A 24,536-nucleotide genomic window follows, 5' to 3' on the forward strand; every position below is an offset into this window, starting at 1 on the left:
TTTCTTCATTTTTTTCAGATATTATGTTTATATTTTATATTTATATTTTATATATTTAAAATATTATGTATACATATACTTACATATATAAATGGAATTACAAAAATAATTTAATAATTTTATACATACAATTTTTATTTTTTGAATATTTGTAATGCATATAATTTATATTCATAATAAACATTTTTTTATTTTATTTCAAATTTAAATCTTTTTTTTAAATTAGAAATTTATTTATTCTTTTTTTAAAAAATTAAGAAAAATCTAAGAAAAAAATGAAAAATTTATTCAGAAAGTTGACAAAGTAACGCAACTCCTCTCAAAATCCAATGTTCTGACGATTTTAATGTAGGTAAAGATATAGCGATAACAAAATTTGTTGAATGTCCGGTGGTAGATAAAACTCCTCGTCTTTCAGAAGTTTTATATACAGGACATGAATATATTGTTCTTTCTTTTATATCTTCTTTTTTTATAGGTATAAACCATATCTAGAACGATAATAATAATAAATTATAAAACGTGAAATACAATGAAAAATAATAAAGAATAAATAAATAAAGAATATAACAGATATATTAAAAATATATATATATTATATAAATACGTACAGGAAGCATAGGTTCGTAAAGTACTTTTGGAAAACTTTCATCTAAAATCATTTCTTCTTTATTAAATCTAGCGCCATCTAAAAATAATCCATATATGTATACTCCATCATCAGGAGGAACTGTAGGTGTTCTTTCAAATTGTAATACGAGATAATCAAAAACCAAAAGATCTATAGGAATTTGATATTTTCTAGCATAATTTTGTCTACTTCCTGTTAGAAATGCTTGAGTAAAAAAGAATCCTGACATCCAAAATACAACTGGTGGTCCTTTTTCATACCATTCCTACAATAAATTTTATATATATATGTATATAATTTTTAAAATTGATAATTAAAAATATTGATTAAAAATTATTAAAATAATTTAAATTTTTTGCAATAATTTGTTTAATTAATCATATTAGAATCTATTCCATTGATTACAACCATTCAATTTTTCAAATTTAATATTCTAATTTCATGAATTACTATTAAACTTTTTAAATTTTCGAAATACATTTTTTAATATATATTATTTTAAATAAGAAGAAACAAATAATAAGATATGTAAACGAAATTTCAATATTCATGAAAATTATACGTATATACATTGATAAAAACTTATCGATGTAAAAATATAAATATATGCGAATATAAGTAAATTTTTACATACATATATCTTATTCCTATTTTATAACATATCATAAATATGATATTTGTTCACATTCGCAGTATTGTAATGGATTTAAGTGTATATATATGTCGAATACTTTTTCGACTGAAGTGTGTATGTGTGAAAAAAGCTGGTGCTGATGATTGTTAATTCTATTTCTTAAAATGAGTGGTGTATAAGCGATTAGACGTGCAGTGCGCGTGTCTATAAGAAAGCAGAGTTTCTCACAATATTTCTCATAGCAGGTAATCGTATCCTCAGAGCATAATTATAAAGAAACTATTGTCGCATCCAGCGGTCAGCTTCGATGTGTCCACCATAAAATTCATGCCCTCAAAAAATCCTTTCTTAGTTCAATTGGAAGGATCTCAGTTTCTCGGTGGAGCACAATAATAACAATAACATCAGTCAATATCTGACTCGCAATACTCCTAAGTTAGAGTTGAATTAGAATGATGTTGGTTGCCGTTGAATCAGCCGTGTTTAAAGCATGTCACTCTTGGGATCGAGCTCTACTCCAGGCAGACTAAAGTGTCAAAAAGAATTAAAAACGTCGACTAAATTCTTAAAAATGACAGTCTTCTCAATTTTTATTTAGGCTTAATAGAAATCTGCGAACGATAATAATAAAAAGGGATTTCTATAAAGAATTTTCGAATAAGCTGTTTATAAATCTCACGAGCAAAGCGAGACAAGCGCTCACGAACAACATTTATAAATATTTTAATATTAATTGTTAAATATTACAGAGGAATGAATGTAATAATACATAATATATAAATACAATTAATTCTGAAAAAATAAGAATAATTAAATAAAATGCAAAGATATGAACATATATTTAACATGCATTTATTAATATGATGATTGCATGCACGCATATATTGTTTGTTTTAGCATTTTAATATCTCATGATTTACACTTGTTATTTTTTCTTTTATTGAAATAAACATTCAAATATTTCAAATTGCAGATTTTATTTTTTTTTTATTTTTGAATAAAATAATATTTTTCTCTGATATTTTTTTCTCAATAAGAGTAATTCTTTTATCAATAATAAATAAGATATTCAAAATGTTCGAATTAGAATGGCACTCTGTGTAAATATATATATTTAAAAGAACATTATTCCTAATTATTGATTCTTTTAATACATTTTAATAATTGAAATCGATAGAATGGATTCTAATTTAAATAACCAATCACTAATTATAAAAATAAATTCAGAAAACGTAATATCTTACTTCAAGAAAAATTATGCGATTTAATAAATCAAGTACGTAACTACCAAGTGGTTTTAAGGATGGATATGAATATTGTTGCCATAAACAAGGTATTTTGTTAGTTAAAATTGCGTCATAAACATCTTCTAGTTCAAATGACATGACAACAAGACCTATGTATGCATATAAATAAATGAGAATATGAGTTGACTAAAAATATAATATACATGGAAATTTTGACAAAATCACAGAAACCTTTTATAGCTTTTATGATATTTTCTAAACTCATTCTTATATAGCCAAGAAGTTTATTAAATCTTCCCATTTCTTGTACTAATACAGTATTCATACTTTGTCTATAAGACATTGGATATCTTCTGAGCGCTGCTGCAATATTAAAATCTTCCGGTAATTTTTTTAAAATATCATTCGCCATTCTAAGCACTATTTCATTATTAATATCTTCTCCTGTTCCAGTTTTAATTCTTTCCTAAAAAGATAAAAAGTAGAATTATAGAATAGTATAGAAATATAGAATTTAATTGAATTTTAATTTTGATTATCATTCAAACATTTTTATATCAAGAAATATTGTCATAAATTCTTTGTAATATATATTTGAACGATATGAATTTACTAACCTGTTTTAATTGCCAGAGATCCTAATTTAGCAAAAATACAAGGAAACAAAGACATACTTATAAAAATAGAAAATTATAAAAATCTTAAATATAAGTATAATTTTCGCACAATTTATTTGTACTTATTGTATAATAATAATACATACCAAACGATCCTGAATAAGGTTGCCATATACAGATTATATTAAATTATCAATATAATGAATAAACTTATACAAAATTTAAATGTATAGAAATCTACATAATGCACATGATATGCAAAAAAAAAAAAAGAAATATAAAAAGAAATTAAAAATATTCAAATGTGCATTTGAAAAAAAAGGAAAATCTTTATTTAAATTTTATTTTTTTAATCATATTCATAAAAATTTCACTATGCGTAAACATTTTTAATCTGATTAATGAATTCTGTGTAAGTGTAAAAAGATATAAAATAACAACATATCAAAATGAATTAGTAAATTACCTGAGTTAATAGAAGTGATGAAAATAAAAGATCCGTTTCTTGTTGCTCTTTAATAATATCAGCATTTTCGTTCATACCAAAGACACTTGGTGGAGTAATTAAGGGCAAATTCCTTGTGTATTCCAAAAAAGCTTCATATTCTCTTACAATTGGACAATAATAAATCGTTGAGGTATCATCGAAATAATAACGCTTCTCAGTAAGTAGCTCTCTAAAAAGTCAATAATCATGTTATGCAGAAAATTATTTCATTTTATTTAATCGAATGTAAATAAAAATATAAAAATATGAAGTTACTCGCAATAAAATTTCATCAAGATAGTATTTAAAGTTCTGCGGTCCCAACTATCCGTTACTTTTCCACCATAATTACATTCTCCGGTCAAATACTTGAGTGCATCGAATCTCACATCCGGGAATTCATCGAGAAAAAGATGTAATTGTAAAACACTGATTCGAAGATCGGTCTCGTTGAATTCGTACGTAATATTCCAACCAATCGGACCAAAATTTCTTCTCTCTTGAATCACAGCGTGGAAGAAACACAAGGAGTAAAGAAGTTTTTTGAAATACTCAGTTTGTACGCAAGATTCGAAAAAGTCCGGATCGCTGATTGGATCACTCAAGTACGATCTAATAATATTAGCTCTTAGACCTTTAGGTGGTTCGTTAGTCATTTTTATACTGCTTTCCAAAACCAGGGAGGGGAAATGTTCTGACGGATAACTTGTCAACCACAAACGAAATTCTGGATGGATTGTATCTGGCATAAAGCCTTCACAAATTTTTTCCAAAGTTGCCATCCAACTAATTGCCAAATGACAGTTTTGCAAAACGATCCAATTACCAACAATAACAGCTGATTGAATCATTTCTTCGGCAATTGGTCCTTGTCCTACCGAATATACATCAAATTTATTTTTAATTATTCTTTCTTTTTCTTCTTTTTTTCCTTTTATTTGTTCACCTATATATCCCTATATATCCCTTATTTTCTTTTTATTTTTTCACCTATATCCCTTTTTTTCAAACTTTCTTAAAAATATTTAATTGTTGATTAAAAAATTTCATTAGAAATAAGCAATTACCTTGACCAAGAGAAATGTAAAAAAGACGACTCACGCCGTAACCTTGTTCATTTGCAAACGAGAGTAACAATTGCGCTGGATCTGTACCAGGTGTTAATATGAATATCAATGGAATGCAGCTGTTCGAATCAGCGTAAGATGAGGCCAAATCGAATGGTGGTGGTATAATAAATTGTTCGCCAAGTTCATCTGAAAATAATTCGACATTATATGTGTTATATTATAATACGTAAATATAACATATTAATTTCAAGCATACACGAGTTAAATTAAATATCAATACCTGCTACAAAATTTTGCACTGCAGGAATGATTTTATCAGGACGAATGCATCTTAATATCAACAATCTTTTAAATAGATTCACATCGTGAAATGGATAAGGGATGTCCGCATTTTGCGGTTCTCTAGCATCGAATAATTCTTTCCACTTTCTAGTATTTTCAGTAAATGTTATTCGAATACCCTAAAGAAATAACGATTGAAAATTAAATTTTTATAAATAATATTTTTTTTTAAGTTGAATATCATTCACAAACTAACCAAAAAATTCTCGACTTCATCAAGATTGCATAATTCATTCCATTGTTTAGTCGGTAGCCATGTTGTTGGATTTATATGTGGATTTTCGATAGCGAGTCCACCCGATAGTAAAAATCCCCAATGTGCTCGAGAAATTTGTCCTCGTTGTTCTAGCAAATTGAACGTCAATAAGAAAGAAAACAATAGCTTATCTTTCTCGAATAAAGATCTACAAACATTTGCATAAAGAGAATATGTGAAATATTTTGTAAGATCTCTTAGTCGATTTTCAACAGTGTCCGCTGGTTCTGTATGATCAATAGCCAATTCGAATAAATTTACGAACCATGATAACGAATATTGATACATTGGATCGATATTTATTAACATAGCTGAAACAAATTCGTATTTTTTATTGTTTTTTATCAATTAATAAAATGAAAATAAGAAATACACACATCTGTATGATCAAAAGAAAAAAATAATATAATGTCAAACTTATTACCAGTGGTAAAAAATAATACGGTTGAATATATTGCGATAGGAGTGTATTCCAATCTAGCTTGGTCGATTGACTTTTCTGTCTGTTCAGCTACCGCTTGTTTTATTTGAATTTCGTCGCTTAAATTTTTAGACGATGTTAAAATATTTATCGCTTCTTCATCCTCTAATATATTACCTTCAGCTGCCGATAATACTTCCAAAATTTTGTCTTCCGTTTCTTTTAACAATCTAATTTGCAACAATAATAAAAAAAAGAATTGATGAAAAATATATAGAAACAGAAGCCTTAAATAGTATCTTAAATGCATATTTATAATATTAAAGCTAAACATACTTCTTGTTCGCGGCTCCTTGCACAATCAAAATGTTTTTTTCCGATTCCAAATCTGGTCTTTCCTTTGCTACGACAATACCCAATAACTGATCTTCTAATCCTGTTGGTGTTATCATGAAATTCAATAGTGTTACTTTAACTGCTATTTCTGGTAGATAATGTGGATTTCTTAATCTCGTAGTGATGTAGAATCTAAAAACAAAACAAATTAATAATAATAATTATTGCCGTTATAATAAATAATCTACTTTATTTCGTCATATACTTTAATATTATTGTAATATCAAAATTATTATAAAAAAGTACCTAAAGTTATCATTGTATTCAATAATCGCATCACCAAATTTTATACAGATTGCACCAGCTTGTCTAAATGTTTCCTTAAGTAAAATCGGTTCAAGTATAGCATCCAGTTCTTCGCCAATATGTTCTAGCAATACTGGTTGTCCAAATTGCAATGCATTTTCCAATGCTCGTCCATAATCAGCTTGAGTTAACCGAATAATATTCAAGTTATTCTCCTTTTCCATGTTTTTTATCCATCTATTGGCTTGACCTTGAGGATCTATTATCAATGGCCACCTTCTTGAATTTCTAAAACGTAAATTTTTTAGTATTATTATTTAATCACATAAACATTATAAAAGAAATTATTAAAGAGACAAAAAAAAAGGAGAATATATATTTTCTGGTTTGTATAAGAAGATTTGGAAAACGAAAAAACACAAATAGAATATTTTACTTAATAATAATGCCATTATCGATGGAAAATGCATCATTTGGAAGTCCAAAAATATTCCAAGATCTAATTAAAGCTGGATCTCCAAGTATATCACGTAGCTGAAAATCTGAAGTGCAAATCACTTGTAAATTGGTACATCGTTCCACCCATAGAACAATTTGTTGAATTCGAAAAGGCATTGTGAAAGGACCCAAATATGCAACAATACCAGAAGCAATTATAATATCACCCATTAATCGATGGTATCTATGAAACAATAAACTTGTAATAACTCATTTAGCTCGAAATATATATGGATGCATGTATTGTACGTGAATTTTACCTTTCTCCCAAAGCTATTGCGGTTTCATACCAACGCGTGTATTCTCCGCCTAATCCTCCAATTAAATCTTCCGCACGTTTTAATTTTGTTTCGCAATCCATCACTTTATCAGACATTTCTTGAAAAGCTGCTCTCCTTTCTTCCAAAAGATTTTCCAATATTTTTAATTTTTCCTATACAAAATGTTTCGTTTTATATATAAAATATTTCACAATTGAAAACTATCACACATTTGCGAAAACTTGCATACCTGTACTTGTCGAAGTTGTTTTTGTTTCGCTTCCAAAGTTTCCATGGCTTTGTCGTAAACGCTCTGCGCCTCTGCTAGAGCTTTTCTCTTGGGAGCAACCATTTTCGTCACTATATCGTATTCAGACATTGCAAACACCCATCGACATAATCCCTCGCATGCCGTGGATACTTTCTTTATTTTTTCAGGATCGAAATCCGGATTGGTCAAGTATTGTTTCCGGATTTTTTCAATCACGTGATCGGGGATATTATCCTTATCAAAATTGAGCAACGAATCGAGAAATCTTGCATCGCTCAACATTCTTAGGGACGACCTCCAATAATCCTCGATATATGTACCATCAGGTTGTTGAACTCGCTCTGGTTTGATTTGCTATGCAATGTGAAGAAATAAAGAAAAGGAAAAAAAAAAAGGAAATGATCGATCCGTAACGTTAGTGAACATAATAAGTTATCAACCTTGAGAACGCAAACGCTTTCGAGGATTAATCTCACTCCTCCTGGTGGTTTCTTCATTGCTCTTACTATAGCAATATCAGCTGTTGTCAGAGTATCCAAAGCGCTTTGCGCACGTCTTAGAATCGGCAATGCTTGAGCTAAATCGGCATCACATTCAGCTTTAATTGCGGCCGCTTCATTTGCATAAACCTAAAAACATAGATTTAAGCGGTATTATCAATTGATCAATACTTTATCAAGTATAAATGTTTTTTTTAAATGGATTTTAATTTTTATATATACTATACTACATATATGATTATTATTTGCTATAAGTAAAATATAGTTATCAATACTTATAATACTTTACCAATACAAAATACAAGCGAAAAAATAACTCTATGACAATAACTCGAAAATTTCAATTTTGAAATATATCATTATTATAGCTAAATATATAGGATGTATTTACTGACCGCGGCTGCAGCTTCGTCAATTTTTACAATTTTCTCAAATTCTTCAACATCGTGACTTTCTTTTTCAACCTCAAGTAACATCCTTTCAACGTCTTGAGTGGCGGTTATTAGTTGCGGTTGTAATAACTTAAGCATATCTTGCATCATTACGACTTGTTTTTGCGTATCGTCTAACTGTTCCAAACCACGTTCGTATCGAGTTTTCGCGTTTATTATTTCCCTATTATATTGAAAAATTTAAAAAAAAAAAACAATTCGAACCAATTATTTATTCAATAGTATTACTTACTCTCGTTTTTTGGTTAATAAATATTTAAATGTATTTATCATTTCAAGATACGAAGTTGGAGTGACGTAAACATATCTGTCTAACCGGTTTAAGAATTCTGTGCTCAAATTTTCGGTGGAAACATGAAAGTATTGACACATGTCGATACCGGCGCTTCTTTCATTATCCGTAAGTTCTATCGCTGATAAAAATCTAGTTGCAACTGCTAACAGGGCATCTGGCGGCCATGGCTGTTATATTATAATTATCATCATACACATTATTGTTATTTTCATTATTATTGTATGAAAAAATACCTGAAGCCAATCGATGGTACAACAATTCACTAGTGCTGGAAATTTTCTGATCCTATTTCGGAAATTAGTTCCTATAGGAGACATTACTATAACGATGTGGAGTTGATCACGTGTTATCTCAACAAAAAGATTGAACAGAGCCACCGCGCTTCCATCCGTTTGTAGTGCTCGATCCCGCTGTCTATCTATTTGCTTCATTTGTTCGTATATTTCTGCTAATTCATCGATGTTAAATATGTTTGGTATCTAAATTAGAATATTAAATTCAAAGCATAAGAGTCAAAAATATTGTTCAATTTTTTTTTATCAATAAATTTTATTGTTATATTAATTATTATTATATTATTATTATATTAATTATTATTATAACAACTATAATTATTTTTTTCGTATTATTTTATAATTCCTTAGAATTTACATTGTCAAAATTTGTCTTCAATTCTATAGAATCTATGTTTACGAATAATTTTATTTAATTTACCTCTCCAGAATTGAGCAAATTACTGATATCTTCGAGGAAACTTTCCTCTTTAATTTGGGTATCGGAAAAGAGGAAGGTAGAATGAAGATCAGTGGCAGTGGCGCGTCTTAAAATTGCTTTTACATCCTCGTGCCATGCGGCCATTCCGTATACTTGAGTGACTTCAACTTGAAAAACCTCATAATCGCATATATGTGAAGCTAACCTAGTTAACGATTGTCTTCCTGTACCTCCAACTCCGACAAGAAGTCCGTGATTTCGTGGTTGTTTGATAATACGGCAAATTCGAGACAAATGTTCGATAGCATATCTAAAAGTTAGCATATTCGAAAAGATTTTTAATCAAAATTTAAATTTAATTTTTAATCTTTACTAACCTTTTAAATCATACGCATGAATATGTACGTATATTCATTTGAAAAGAAAATTCTTTTCGAATTGTTCTCGAAAGTATTTTAGTACATCTAATTGAACGTTCAGAGTGATTAAAATTGTCAAATTTATGGATAAATAGATCATGAGAAAAATTTTCAAGAATTTTATCCTCAAATATATTCGTCCACGTCACAAGTACGATACACTTACCGAAATAAGACTAAATTCATCGGCTTTCTTGACACCGTATTATATTCAGACAAATAATTTTCTACTACTTCTCGTAACTCTTCAAGATTCTGAACCTCTTGATAAAGTCGTATCTCCGCTTTCGTGTCCGCGAAGTCGCAACATATTAAATTTCGAAGTTCTAAGTCGGTGATTAATTCAGGCTTGGTTTAAAAGAAATAGATATATGCAATAAAGCAATGATGTATAATGATATTAAAAAAAAGAAATTAGGTTAAAACATTAGATTAAAAAAAGATTTACTTTGTCGCGTGAAATAATAAGATCTTCAAACAAATCATCTATATCCACGAGCATTCGGTTTGCTAGAGTAACACGTATTTGCTTCACAAGCCAAGAAATATCGGATTGATCTATTAAACGATCTCCGAACACTCGAAGTATCTCGTGAACCCAAAGTCTCCTCATGTGGGATATAGTTTGTGTAGTTTCTGGCACTGACAATAGCACGCCCTATACAATATTCAAATTAATTATTATTATATATATGAAATAGATCAAAAAATAATAAAAAAAATAATAAAAACAAAAATACTATTGACAGCAGAAAAACACTTTTAAAATTAAAGGAACCTGTATCACTTTGGAGAAATCACGAAGATTGAAGACATAATGACACTTGGCTGGAGTTGGTAAAAGATTAATTAGACTTTCCTTGTACACATCTAACGTACCCATAACAACTTCTTCCATACATGGGTCGAAATCCTTGCTGAATCCTCTAAAAAAAAAATTAATTTTGTTTACGAAAGAAAAGAAAAGAAAAGATTTATATAGTAACAGAGAAAAAGAAGAAAATTTATATCTCACCTGGTGTCAAGATGCCAAAGAAAGATTTTACTGAATATCGTAAACATTACTTCGTCTTCAAACTCTGATATTGCTAAAACGACCATATGCCTTTTAAATCGAGGTGTAACATCTTTTCCACCACGATATGGTCGATCCATGGCACACATTAGCTGTACATCGATCAATTTTATCATGGTTCTTTCTTTTCTATCGAACCTGCGACAAATTTGAAACTATATTATACTATATGTATATATCAATTAACAAACAGGATCCAAAGAAATTTTTTCACCATTCTCCGTGATCTAGCCATTGTCGTAACAACTCGATTGGAGGTTGCGCCCCGTAAATTTCTCTCAATGGCATTGAAAGATCATCAACAAAAATGATCCACTTTTTGCCTATCGGCGCTCCGTAAACACCTTTCCGTCGTCTATCTAACTTTCCCATAATTGTGTCTTGAGTCTGATTCGCCGTAGTTTGTGCGGAAAAATTTATGATCAACGGTTTATTGTCCTGAGGATTATTTTTCTTCAATAGAAAATCGATTATATAAACTGATTTTCCCGTTCCGGTTGGACCCACAAGCAACACAGGTTTTTTATTTCCTACTAATAAACGAAATAAAGCTATGTATCGTATCGTCTCGACAGTAGGCACTATTATTTGGTTCACAGGTATGTCTCGAGGGATTGGTGGACTATCGATCAAATCATCGGACCACAGTTTCCATTTTCCTTTGCCCTAATCGTATCGTTACGTAATGATAAAAAAAATTGTTTTAATTATTTCGAAATCGTATATATCGATTAAACATAACTTACCTCTTTGATGAATCTATAATCAAAAATCAGACCATATCGTGGCATAAGAAATATATATGGCTTTAAAGGTGGATCTATTGGGGCTTTCAATTTATAACTTTTTATCAAATCAGGAGGAAAAGTTTTTTCGAGAAAACCACGGAAGAGATTGCTAAAGTTTTCTCTCGATTTTGTATGCACATTACCTCCCAGACCCCATATACAAGAAAAGAAAAATGAACCCTGAAAAATAAATTCATAAATTTGAATTTGATTTATGTTAGAATAAATAAGAGAATTATATTTTATATTTCTTATTATTTGAAGGTTATAATCTTATTTGAAGGTTAAAATATACGTATATGTATAACAATCTAACCTCGATTTGTGCTCGAAGATCTAATTCATCGATATTTTTGGCAATTTTTTCATCGTGATATTCATCGATAAAACAATCCATCAGATAGGTCAGTGAACGTACAAGATTTGTATCCTGCATGGGACATATTATCTATAAAGTTGAAAAATTATACTTGATCAATCCGAGTACTTACATATGGAATAAATAAACTGAAAAAAAACGAAAAGCTTTAAAAATACAAACTTCGGTGTTACCCTGATGTAACCAATAAAGTATAGGATCGCAAAATCTTCGAAATAATGACTCGTATATAAAGTTTCTTAACCATGGACTTATAACAACAGGAAGAGTATTTATCCAAGATTGAAGTAAAGGATCCCAGCCAAGATCATTTGGTTCCATGTAGATCATGCCTAAATTCAAACAAGAAAAAATTCAAACATTAAATATCCTTATAATATTCATTGGAATAGAGAATAATAGGGAATAATAATTAAGATAACGATAATAACGAAAAACATACCGCAACGAGAAACTGTTGCCGGTGAGGCATGTTCCAAATCCATCGTCTCGAACACTAAATTGGTATATGGTGCTAATTGGATAATTTCTCCGCTCATTAGACAAAGCTTTTTATTGTCATCCAATACGGTATTCATACTTTCTATCCATACCGCGTCTATTGGACCGTCAAATATCAACCATTTGCGATTTGGAGTGGTCGATGTTGCGAAAGCACGATAACTAATTGCCAAAACACCATCAGTCCATTCGTAAGATACAGGATCAAATTGACCGTACAATTGACCCAATGTAATTGCTTTAGGATTCATCACGAAAGTTTCTACTCTACGTTCATTCATTAAATTCTAAAATATATATATATATATATAAATCTATTTTGTACTTGTAACAAGTAAGGAACTTACCCTCTCTTCGCAAAGGGTTAATGCATTAGCTAAAGTCCTATACGCTTCTGTTTTTCCAGCGAATGGAAAGCCGACGATCATAAATCCATGACGAACGATCATCATTTCGAAAATTTGATGTATTTTCTCCAAAAACCATGGTGTACATTGCAAATTGGTCGTTGTACAAGCGTCTGTGATACACAAATTCAAATCGGTATAATCGGCCTCTGGAAGTATCACACCAGGAAATAGATCGGATGTGATACCCTAAATCGAATAAGAACGGGACTAAGAAAACGAGTAAAGAAACAAATTTTGAATTAAACAATAAAGTGATATATATACGTTGAATAATGGTAAGTCTTCGCTAAGAAACTTGGGTAAATTAACGTCTTTGATACTGCGCAGTATTAAAATATTCTCATCCACATCCGGATATTTTATTTTTAAGTTACCAGCAGCTATCAAAACGGATTTCACCGCTCTCATTCCATAATCGTAATGATTTTGACTGGACAATTGTTCCGAGCATAACGTGTAAGCTGTTACGATCTTTACGGAGAGTGGTCGTGCCTCGTAAAATCCGTACGAGTATAACGTATTTTCGGCGATTAAAGCATAATCTGGCACCTGGAGAACGAAGAAAAATTAATTTTTTCTTGCTAAAAAAATTCTAATAAAAAGTTTTAGAAATTATCTGTCTGTACCATCATTGCAACTGGCCTAAATAGCGCTTTCAAGTTATCAGGAAGCTCAGTTCTTCCAGCATAACCGGGATTCATCGTAATAAAAACAGCACAGGTAGGATCTAACGAGATCTCGGTACCTTCAAAAATTATTGAATCGTGTCCAGCATTAATGGCTCGTTGAATTGTTAAGATTTGCTGCGCCACCACTGACAATACTTCCAAATCGATTCGATTAAATTCATCGAAACAAGACCATGCTCCGGTACTTGCCAACCCCTATAATACATATTATATCATTCGTGTTATACACGTTATTTTTTTATTTAATTATTTCATTATAATACACGTACAATAAATATAATAATATCACAATTGTAAAATAAATTTGATCGAGATGAAATATATATAGTTATTATACATACATATTATATAGTTCATGTTATAATAATACGTATAGCAAGTATAATAATATCAGAATTGTAAAATTTGAAAGAGGTAAAATATGAAAGTATTGAATATAATGCATGAAAGATAATAATGTGAAGTAATTTACCTTAAAAAATTTACCCAAAGCTATGTAATCCAAACCTTCTGAACAATTAAATACAACACATTGCTTGGCTACAGCCTTAGCTAAATCTTTAGTAGTCTCAGTCTTCCCAGTTCCGGCTGGACCTTCAGGCGCACCACCAAGATGCAAGCTTAGAGCACTGAATAAAGTTCGATAGCATCTATCCGTTAACGGTGTTATGACCAACCTAGATGTGTTGCCCAGATACTCGTATGCGTATCTTAAAGACGTATTTATCATCGTTGACCATAAATTATCTTCCTAAAAGAGGACATAATAAAAATAATAATGTTTACAGGCGATCATGAGATTGTTTGTATTTTATGTATTTTTTTATATTCTATTATTATGTCTATTTACTATCCAATAGTATCTTAATTGAGCCAACCACTGGAAATTCGTCGGTTGGGAAATTCGTTTTTCGTACAATCCAGATACAACATCTCGACTGTGGACGTCCATTGTAACTAATGCCTCTGTTACATTTTATGAACAAGTTACATTACATTATATAAGTACGATTTAAAAATTTTACATTACTTTTTATACACAATATTTCATATATTATTACCTAATGTTACACGGTTCTGTTTTGTTAATTTACCACGTACTAATTTTACTATTTCGTTCAATTCGTGTGTACAAACATCAATGTAATCTTTTACAGCTTGTAAAGATTTTGATAAGGCCGCTGTCACATCGGTTGTCCAATAAAGTTTACTGATACAGAGAATAGTCTGACCGGGCCAATGTAAAGCCCATTGCGTTCTAACCTCTATTAAATATGCATCCTTTGCTCGAATTACCTGTTAAAAATATATTAATACATTTGTATGTTATATACATATGTATGTATATTAAAAAAATCTTATTTCTTTTCTATGAGAAAATTGAAATGAATATGTTTCTTTTCTTGATTATTATTCTCTAAATTTTCGATCGAATCATTATCGTTTCAACGATTCGTATCTTACTTGTGCTTTAACGCTTTTCTTCATAGCAAATTCAAGCTCGAGTAACCATTTTTCAACTTGACCTCGAGCAGCCATTGTATCAATAGTGACCTCAAGGACAATTTCCTCTCCTTCAGAAGATCTCATAGCTGTTATTATATAATCATACTCGGTAAACTTAACTTCTGCAATTCCTTCAAAGCATTTCTTTAGATGCGGTTGAACTCTGACAATAAATAGAAAGATAAGAATTAAAAGAATAATTTAATGCTTTGTTAAAATTATACCTGGTAGGATCTTTTGTTTCCGATAATATTTCCAAGAGTTCATCATTCGACAAGAAAAAGAATCGTGGAAAGTATAATCTTTTCTTTTCCAAATAGGCGGTAAGTCCTTTCTGTATTAAATCTAGCAAGTTTGTACATTTCTTAAGTTTTTCCAGCATTTTATCGATTGCAACGACTGACATAACTCGAGGATCCTCCACTACAATTGACATAATTTCCTTCCAAATCTATACGAACAAGCAGTTAATCAACAATTCTTTTTCTCTTTCCTTGTCTCATGTAAGAATTAAATTGCGCTTTCAAATAAAAGAATTCGCACGATCAATAATATTGAAAATAATATCGTCAATAAGGCTTTATAATAATATCAATTCAATCCAAGTCAATAAAATTATACACGATCAATACTTATTATCGATATTATTGACAATATTATTGATCGTGTGCAAGTTCTTAAAAAGTAGGAATAAATGATATATGTAAATTATGTACTTTGTCCACAGCACTAAAACGTCGACTTTCCTCTGGCATTTGCTTTTGAATATCGGGTGACGAATATATCGGTTCCAGATACATCCACGTTGATTGTACTATTAACCAATAATCCATGATGTTTTGTAACAATAATAGTTTGGCCTCCCATTCTCTAAATGACAAAGAATTGTAATTGGAGTGCGCATTGAATCGTTGTTAATTGAAAAAAAGAGAAGTAAAAGAAAAGAAAGAAAAAAAAACGACTACTAACAACGTCTCTTTTTCGAATGGTTTGATATAAAGAGAATTCTTCATCGTTTGAGTCTTGATCAAGTGATCGTCCAAGAGTATTTGTATTTCGTCTACACTGGCGATTACATAGGTGCCAGTATCGCGATAAGGATTAACAGTGAATGATATTTCTTCCCAATCCCGATGCATTCGCTCCAATGATTTTTCCAAGGTACCTTCTTTCGTGGCTGCTTCCGCTATTGCTTCGAATTTCGCAACGTAGTCCATCAAGTTGAAATCAAGAATCTGCAAAGCATTACGAATAAAATATTTATTCGCTATTATTTAAGAAATAAGATATATATAATTTACCTTGGCAAGTGTCATCGTCTCGTCGATCTTTATAGGAAAGCCGACAATTTCCGACACTTGTTCCCAGTGACGGCTCTTCATAGAGGTATTTCCAAGAGTATATATAATAGGCATGTGCTCTTTGAATTCCTCTATCTTTAATCGCACAGTTTCAGCGAGACTTTTCGCTATCGGTTCTTGTATAATCTTTTCCAATCTGTAGATTGTACGAAAAGCGGTTCCTGTTTCCATGTCGATCTCATCCGGCTCGTAAGTACCTATCATCGAATTCATCCATTTTTCGTAGTTGTTTAAAAAGTCACAAGATATATCGTACAATCTTTTAAATGGCACCAATTTGTCGGCTGTCTAACGAATAAATTCAACCATCAAAAATGAATTCAGTGGATATAATCGTCGCATAGAACGATTATATTATATAAAATTTGTTTGAATAAAGTTTTTGCTATTTTAGGTTAGGTAGGTAGGATAGTACTGTCAAACTTACCGCTTTCCGTAAAGGATATTGGGACAATTCCCAACCGAACAATTCCTCTTCCTCGTTAAATTCATCGATCGTATCCATCGCTGTGATCAATTTGTTTTCCAAATATATAGCTTTATCTCTATATCGAAATATCTCTTCTATGTTGCCCCAATACTGTAATTCGTTGCAATATTTTGCGTACAGCTCGAGATCCCGCGTAAACTGCTCGATTTTCCTCTTAAGAGTATTTTGAAATTCTCCAATTTTGCTTGCAACTATTTTTCTGTGTTCCTCGAAAATATCCGGAAGCTTGTCAAACCTTGCATGCAACAAAATATAAAAAATTTAACGAATCCTCGTTTTTATAATCGTTTTATCATTTTCTTCTTTTCTCGCTTACTCACCATTGGAAAGCGAAATTATTGAGTTTAAGCTCGATAGCGCTTAAGAGGGAATAATCCGATAGCATAACGATATATTTAATAATTTCTCTTAATCGAGTTTCTAATTCGGAAATAGTTTCTGTTTCCGTGGTATGTATGAATTTTCGCAGCTCCACCAATTCCTTCGTGTTCGCTGGAACGGTTAGCGCACGGTCCACGATTCGTTGATATTCATTCCCCACGCTATGAACGTGTACATTAAAATGCTTCGATTATTTATTCGGAACGTTTGAATTTTATTTGAGCAAAGAGAAGATAAAATTCGCTTACGCTCGAGATTTTTGCTGATACTCGCTAATCATTTTGGTGACCAACATATTTTTAAATTTTTGTGCCATCATAGAAATATATTTAACAATATCTTTTCGGCGTAGAATGAAAAATCCGACATAATAAGTTTCAGTATATTCGATTGTTACATCGCGGGATAAACGATCGTAATAGTCTATTAGATCGTGATATTTATCGAAGTTTTCCGAGGTATCGAGTTTTTTAAATTCTTCGACTTTGTTCGATTCTAATTCGATTATAAAATTCTCATACTTATCAAATATTTTCAAATGTTCGATCGGGCCAACTTTTTCTTTCTCGATTAGTTGCTCGATGTCTTCTTTGCACTTGTTCAAAAATTCTGTCGGTATATACGGCTGTGACGATACGAAAACGTTATATTTAAATGTATATAAATTTGAGAAGAGTGAAAATTGAAGTGGAAAATTCAATCGTTAATTCTTTTAGGATTTCAAACTTTTGTGTAAAGATGAGTCATTCGATAAAAATAGGTTAAGGTAAGTTAAGGCAAAATTCAATTTCTGATCGTTATAAGTTATAACAAATGTTAAGTGCAAAACAGAGAATACCTGGAGTAATTTTTTATTAGGATCAAAAGTTTCATTCAACAGTGTTTCAATGCGTGGAAACACGTTAATAGTCTCTCGCAAAAAATTTAATATCGTCGAAAACGTTTCCACAAACCCGCTAAACGTTGGTTCGAATATTATCCGTTCGTTTCGTACTACTATTTTTATATCAAAGCCACGACGCATTTGCTATAATAAATAATAACATAAATCAAATTTTTAGGTTAGGTTTCTTTTTCGACAATACGATAATAATACAAAATATGATAAATTGAATATAAAATAGGAAAAAGATAAATGGTATCTAATTTTAATAATAGAATGCCATAATTTCATGATGATTTCTTTCCCTGGTTTCTTTTCTTTCCAATCTCTTCTCAATTGCAAAAATATAACTCACGTTTTTGTCGTGAAGATAATTGAAAAACTCTTCTACCGAACGCAAAAAAACTCCTCGTAATTGTTCTTCCATGATGACAGCGACGCAATTAAAGAATTTTCGATACTTTGCAGAGCTTCGACGTGGTAACTCGTCTCGATGGAGTGCCTTAATGAACAATGTAATATATATAAAATGAAATAATATCTTAAATACATTATATTATAATATTTCTTATAGAAGATTTTTTGATTTTAAAAATTTAATATATTAAATATAGATAAAATATCTCATCTAATTTCGATGTTCGTAAAAATATCGCGTTATTTTTACTTCAATAATTGAACTTTTGTATTATATAAATTATTTGTAATACCGTAATGAAAAACGCTTGAATTTTTGGTAACCAATATTTTAGAAGATCCTCCTTTGTCTTATGATACATTTTTGAAACAGTTCTCTCGAATACTTCAAGATCCGTAATATATTCCCGGTTTGCCAATTCCACTTCGCATAAAAGCTTGCAGTCACTGTTGTATCATTAAACGATATATAATGAACGAATTGCATATTTCATAATTTATAATGTCAAGTTCATTAGATATACGCAAACAAAACTTTTATACCAAATAAATAGAATAATTTTTCTTTTACTTTAATAACTTTATGTATAAAAAAAATCTTTTTATATATAATATATATATGTTTATCTTTAATAATATGTGCATCGAACTTATCCATGAATAATATTATGGAAACAGTTTGCACAAGAAACCAACCTGAATTCCCGATGCCACAAATCAAAAATTCGTCGTATAATAGGATGATATAGTACCAGCTTTCTCTCGATCTTCGCTCTGTTCCAATGATATTGAACTTCATGCTCTTTTGAAAATCGTACTCCTTTAAATTGAAACTTCTCAATTGCAGCAAACTGAAAATTATAGTAGTTTCTTGAATCTTCATCTTTTCTTCCCTACTAACCACCGTTCTTCTTCCTATTATTAATATTTTTCCTTTCATTTTTTTCGTATTGTACAAGAATGTACAATGTTATAATAACAATGTACGCAAGTATACGCAAGTATTTATTAAGAGATTTATTAAGAGAGACGCAGTTTCGTATTGTTAAGAAATATTTTATTTCCTTGTCAAAATTAATTTTTGATAATTTGCATTTTATAACGCTTAATGAATTAATACCTAAGCTAATCTATTTCTTCTAATCCAAAACATTTTCTTCTTTAAATAATACGTTTCAAATGTATATATATAAATATTATAGATTAGAAATATTTAAACTCATACCTCATATAACGAGGGATATGGCGACTCCCCTATAACGAATTCTATGACTGCTTTCTTTATACTGAATAAATATTCATCTTTTACTTCTTTCACTAAATTATCTAAAGTATTTTTGAATACTTCTTTCCATTTGGTTGGAATACGGTTCAGTATATTTTTCAAAAGATTGATATCTATTGATCCTATGTAAACATCATCGATACCTTGTATCAAATAATAATAGTATCGTAAAATCTCATTTTCGTCTTTTATAATTATATCTTCATCCCTTTTTTCTATTTCTTTTATATCAAATTCATAAAATTCCTGCTCTCTTTTTTCCTTTTCTTTTTCTTCCAATACTTTTCTCTTTATTGCATCAATAAGTCGATCTCGAAATTTTACTCTTTCTTCACATAGTGACAAATATTTAAATTTATTTTTTGTGTATTTATGCATTTTTTCCTTTATACGTTCAATACAGATTTTTCATGTGTTTTCATAAAATGTACATACACTTTTTTTTAATTTTTTTTCTTCTATGATTTTTTGTTGAATATATTCAATTAAAAATAAAAATAAATAAAAATTAATAGTTAATATATCAAGATAAATTATAAAATAAATTTAATCCCTATAATACAAATCTTGTAATTTACATCATTGGAGATATGTTGTTTGCATATAATATATTGACACATATTTTGTTCTATAAAAATTACTCAAGTTATATTTATACAAATTATTTTCTTTTCTACTTTCTTTACAAATATATGGTTAGCAGCAGAGAATATTATACTTCCTCTTGATCGATTTGATAAAATCTAAAATCACGCAAATCACTATACACATCAATTCTATTTCAACAATGAAATAGAAAAAATAATAGGTAATAATAGGTAAAAGTCGATTATTTCTATTTCTTAATTTAAAAAACTATTTTTACACTTCTTGTCATACTTTTTTAGTATATTTAAGGCAATGTGATAATTGATTTCTCAATAACCATCTGTTAACCTATAGAATATGTAACTTTCCATGGTAACCAGTTTGCATATATTACATTTACGTATAATTTAATAATTTCTTATTTCCAATATCTCAGGTCTTTCTAAATTGTAACTCTCTCTGTTTAAAAATTATTTGTACTTAATTTATTAAAAATTATTAAATTACAATACTGCAAGAATAACTTATCATTGTCTAAATCTATTCTTCATCTAAAAGAATTAAATCATTAAGTAATAATGATATAATTTCTTGTTTTCATAAGTAGAATCCAAATTGTGAAATGATTTCTATTATAATTTAATTTATTTCATTTTAGAAATATTAATTGGATATACATGCATATGTAAATGTGTATCAAACTTCTAAAAAAATTTTAAATACAATTAACACACAACTTATTAACGACATTTTATTTACATTTGTATATTTATTACAGATGCACGAGAATAGTAATTGCGTCTATTTGTACATACATACATATAACTTCAGTTATATACGTATGCACTCGCATACGTATACTATATATTAATTATTTCATTGTGTCTTGATGATTCGGCCATGTAATAATTGAAAAGTTTAATCAATTTGATTGTTTCTTACAACAAATTCGCAACAAAGATATTGCAATCTTGTTTGTGTAAATAAATTTCCATGCATGTACAATGCATTTCTTTTTGATTGTCAGTTAATAGGCTTTTTTTTTTGATCCCACATCAAGTAATTGTACACTGAATATATATAATCTCTAAGTTAATCTCTTTCTCTTTCATTCTCTCTCTCTCTCTCTCTCTCTCTCTCTCTCTCTCTCTCTCTCTCTCTCTCTCTCTCTCTCTCATTATTTTTCTTACTTTGTCTCACTCGTACATCTTCATTCCTTCATTTTTATTTCTCTTTTTATTTCTTGATTAGCACAAAATTATTACACAAAGGATTAGCAGTTGATGTAAATACGTACAATTAATTTTCTTTCCACATTGACATCATTTTTTTTTTCTTCATTATTTATAATCGCATTCTGTTTGATGAACTAAGTACATATAAGTACGTATAGGGACACGAAAGGAAACAGAATCGCATATCCATCGCTCATAACACGCAATATTGCAAAGAAAGATATTTCAGACATCAACATCTCTTCGTAATCTCAGATTATGGAAAGGATACCTAATTAAAATTTTAATACAAATTCGGGAACAACTACATATCATAAGTTGTAGTACACATATATGTATACGAATATACATTCATACATACGTGTATAGATATTCGAATTGACTAGAATTCTGATAAGACATTTTAGAAACATAAATCAATAATGTAGAAATTATTGACAATTTATGATACAAAATTGTAATTGTTTAAATCCAATAGCAGATAGGATCAAGAACCGACCGTTGACCGCGATTCACTAATTTCTTTTAATTTTGCATACACGAATATTCGTGATATCTATTATCTTATCAATAGGATTGGTTGCTCGGCAAAACATGGTAATTCTGGTAGGCAGCAAACAATTACGGTCTTGTGAAGCGATATCGGTACGGTGTCCAGGCGAATAATTCTATGAAAAGAATAGATATAATAATATAATATACTAATATTATAGTATAACAGCATTTTAAGCATGTGTTATCCCTAGTGGTTACAACGTGCATAATCGCGTCTCGATACACTATTTCACATATCTCTGTAATTTTCCTAAATTGGTATACATTGGTATATATGATTTTCTAGAAAGATAGGTTATGTATATTTACTCTCTAAATTATTCTATATTTGTATCCGTATTATCATCATATGAAAAGAGTATCGAGACATTTTAAAAATAATTTAACACGATATTATGAATTATGTATGTATATAATCACATTAATAGATGTATATCGATGGATATATTCAAACTATGAGCGCGTTTCGATGACACGCGTTAGTATGCGTCGTCACGCATGCTAAGTGATCTTATAGGCTGCTGCTACATGTAATAGCTGCGTAACTACAGGGCACGAGGATAAGATAGAGGATGAGTTGAATGTCGAGCATGCGTTAATTATTTAACAATGAAAATGAACGAGGACGTCCTGATTATTTTTCAGGAATCGAGTCTTTGGAGATCTCGAATTAATACGCGTGTTCCTCGTGAAATTTTCGATATAATATGAAAATTTATATAACGCATACGTTTTTAATATATGAAAATTGAGATATTCACTCATCCATCGAATTTTTTGTATACATATATATTAATATTGTAAAATGCATATCAACCTGTGATCGATACAATAATTGTTATAACAATAGTTACCTTATATTTTTGCTTTCTTTTATCTTCGCTTATATTATCTTAATATATATTTTACCTTATTATATATTATTCCACTACCTATGTTGTTGATTGCTTGTCTTTTACAAAACAAAACATTCAGTTAACAATATGAATATACTGAATAGTATGAAATAGAGAAAAAGTTAAGAAATTTATCAATCGATGGAGTTCCAAATCTCGAATTCAATTGGAATATAATAATATTGAAATACTGTAACATCAAAGTATAACGATAGCAAAGTTTTCGTTCCGTCCTCGAACATGGAATCATACATTATCATAAATAACACGTACACTACTATGAATATTCAGTTGGTCAATATTATGATTTTTCGTAGAAATGATATATAAATTTAACCAAATTTATTGTATTGTTATAATCACAAAAAGTAAAATTAATTTTTTCATGATTTTGTAGTTAAATTACATCCTGCCAGAAGCAAACAAATTTCCGGATAATCATGAGCAGTAGTGTAAACGAAATTTATGACTAATCAACTTGATGATTAGGTTAAGGAAGTGAGTCGCTACAAGAGCGATGCAAAGCTACAATGTTTGAACATGGCTGCACAATCGCGCGTAATCTAAATTCGATACGCTCTACGATTTACCATTGCTAGTGAAGCACGGACATAGCGCGTTGAATATTCGACTGCAAAATCCACGTGCACGACGATTCCAACCAGTGATGCTACCGATACCTTTTAATCTACTTCCTACACAGACAAATATTTTAATTATCAAAAAAATTATGAATAAAAATAAATTTTGAAATAAAATCTATCTTTAATCTATCTAAAATATATCTTTTTTTCACGATATGCTTTTCTGATGAAATGCAATCGATTCGTTCTCTGCTGGCAAATATAATTCTTTTTTTATGATTACCTTCACTATCATCACCTTTCTGAAACGTAAAATTAACATAATGAATAGTTTGCATTCGGCAATATCCGTCTTGAATAAAGATTACAAACGAAAAATAACAAACCTCCATCTTCCTTTTTGAAGCTTCCGAGATCGCCGTTTGTATAACATCACTTACAAATTTGGTTGTTTCTTTCATTAATTCTTCATCATCTCTGAAAGCTTCTTTTTTTTGTTCTAGCGTTCCTGTAGTTAATATCTTTTCCCGTTCTTCCATGCTCCATTTGCAAGAAACGGTATTGTTACTTTCTTCAGTCATAATTTCTCCTTTAATGATTTCGAATCCGATTAATTTTCATTTGTGATATATTTAGAATATTTATGTAAAGTAAACATCCTTGAAACTGCAAACGAGTATATTTGTTATTAAAATAATTTAAAAATAATGCAAACTCGCTATACATTACTTTGTATTATATAATTATGTAATATATA

General features: G+C 29.8%; 1 protein-coding gene and 1 long non-coding RNA gene across 8 annotated transcripts; one reads left to right on the plus strand and one right to left on the minus strand.

The window, feature by feature from the left end:
- Window positions 1-117: 117 nt before the first annotated feature.
- LOC107999697 (dynein axonemal heavy chain 7-like) lies at window positions 118-24,285 on the minus strand. Of its 7 annotated transcripts, none has more exons than XM_062076619.1 (52): window positions 24,166-24,285; window positions 24,063-24,081; window positions 19,862-22,412; window positions 19,333-19,487; window positions 18,930-19,083; window positions 18,575-18,721; window positions 18,175-18,363; window positions 17,585-17,961; window positions 17,276-17,497; window positions 16,893-17,190; window positions 16,406-16,753; window positions 16,074-16,339; window positions 15,821-15,974; window positions 15,329-15,555; window positions 15,063-15,267; window positions 14,660-14,894; window positions 14,449-14,564; window positions 14,071-14,349; window positions 13,536-13,793; window positions 13,174-13,458; window positions 12,847-13,095; window positions 12,441-12,786; window positions 12,161-12,330; window positions 11,936-12,067; window positions 11,578-11,799; window positions 11,046-11,497; window positions 10,772-10,969; window positions 10,535-10,682; window positions 10,205-10,414; window positions 9,923-10,104; window positions 9,338-9,647; window positions 8,857-9,102; window positions 8,561-8,790; window positions 8,272-8,491; window positions 7,817-8,005; window positions 7,356-7,730; window positions 7,106-7,278; window positions 6,784-7,029; window positions 6,348-6,635; window positions 6,042-6,233; window positions 5,709-5,935; window positions 5,225-5,595; window positions 4,967-5,147; window positions 4,684-4,872; window positions 3,893-4,490; window positions 3,596-3,806; window positions 3,276-3,284; window positions 3,130-3,150; window positions 2,744-2,978; window positions 2,510-2,661; window positions 612-896; window positions 118-491 (listed from the first exon to the last, which is right to left on the minus strand). In XM_062076619.1, exons 3-52 carry the CDS (start codon window positions 20,297-20,299, stop codon window positions 285-287), a joined length of 11,817 nt encoding a protein of 3,938 aa, XP_061932603.1. In that variant the 5' UTR covers window positions 20,300-22,412; window positions 24,063-24,081; window positions 24,166-24,285; the 3' UTR covers window positions 118-284. The 7 variants fall into 7 exon arrangements, 6 of the variants coding, with proteins under 6 accessions (XP_061932603.1, XP_061932604.1, XP_061932602.1 ...); XM_062076620.1 differs by lacking the exons at window positions 24,063-24,081; window positions 24,166-24,285 and having other exon boundaries at window positions 19,862-21,579; window positions 21,700-22,015; window positions 22,106-23,593; XM_062076618.1 differs by lacking the exons at window positions 24,063-24,081; window positions 24,166-24,285 and adding an exon at window positions 23,209-23,593.
- LOC133666312 (uncharacterized) lies at window positions 17,958-23,979 on the plus strand. The gene is made up of 2 exons (XR_009830325.1): window positions 17,958-18,102; window positions 23,593-23,979. It is a non-coding gene; the product is annotated as an uncharacterized LOC133666312 (long non-coding RNA).
- Window positions 24,286-24,536: the final 251 nt, after the last annotated feature.

This window comes from Apis cerana, linkage group LG6, assembly GCF_029169275.1.
Source record: "Apis cerana isolate GH-2021 linkage group LG6, AcerK_1.0, whole genome shotgun sequence".
Taxonomy (NCBI): domain Eukaryota; kingdom Metazoa; phylum Arthropoda; class Insecta; order Hymenoptera; family Apidae; genus Apis; species Apis cerana.

Coding starts and splice junctions, on each gene's coding strand:
- LOC107999697 (XM_062076619.1), bottom strand. CDS start 20,299: ATGCATAAATACACAAAAAATAAATTTAAATATTTGTCACTATGTGAA. Junction 16,340..16,405: donor AGACGATGACACTTGCCAAG/GTAAATTATATA, acceptor AATGCTTTGCAG/ATTCTTGATTTCAACTTGAT. Junction 2,662..2,743: donor TATCATAAAAGCTATAAAAG/GTTTCTGTGATT, acceptor ATGCATACATAG/GTCTTGTTGTCATGTCATTT.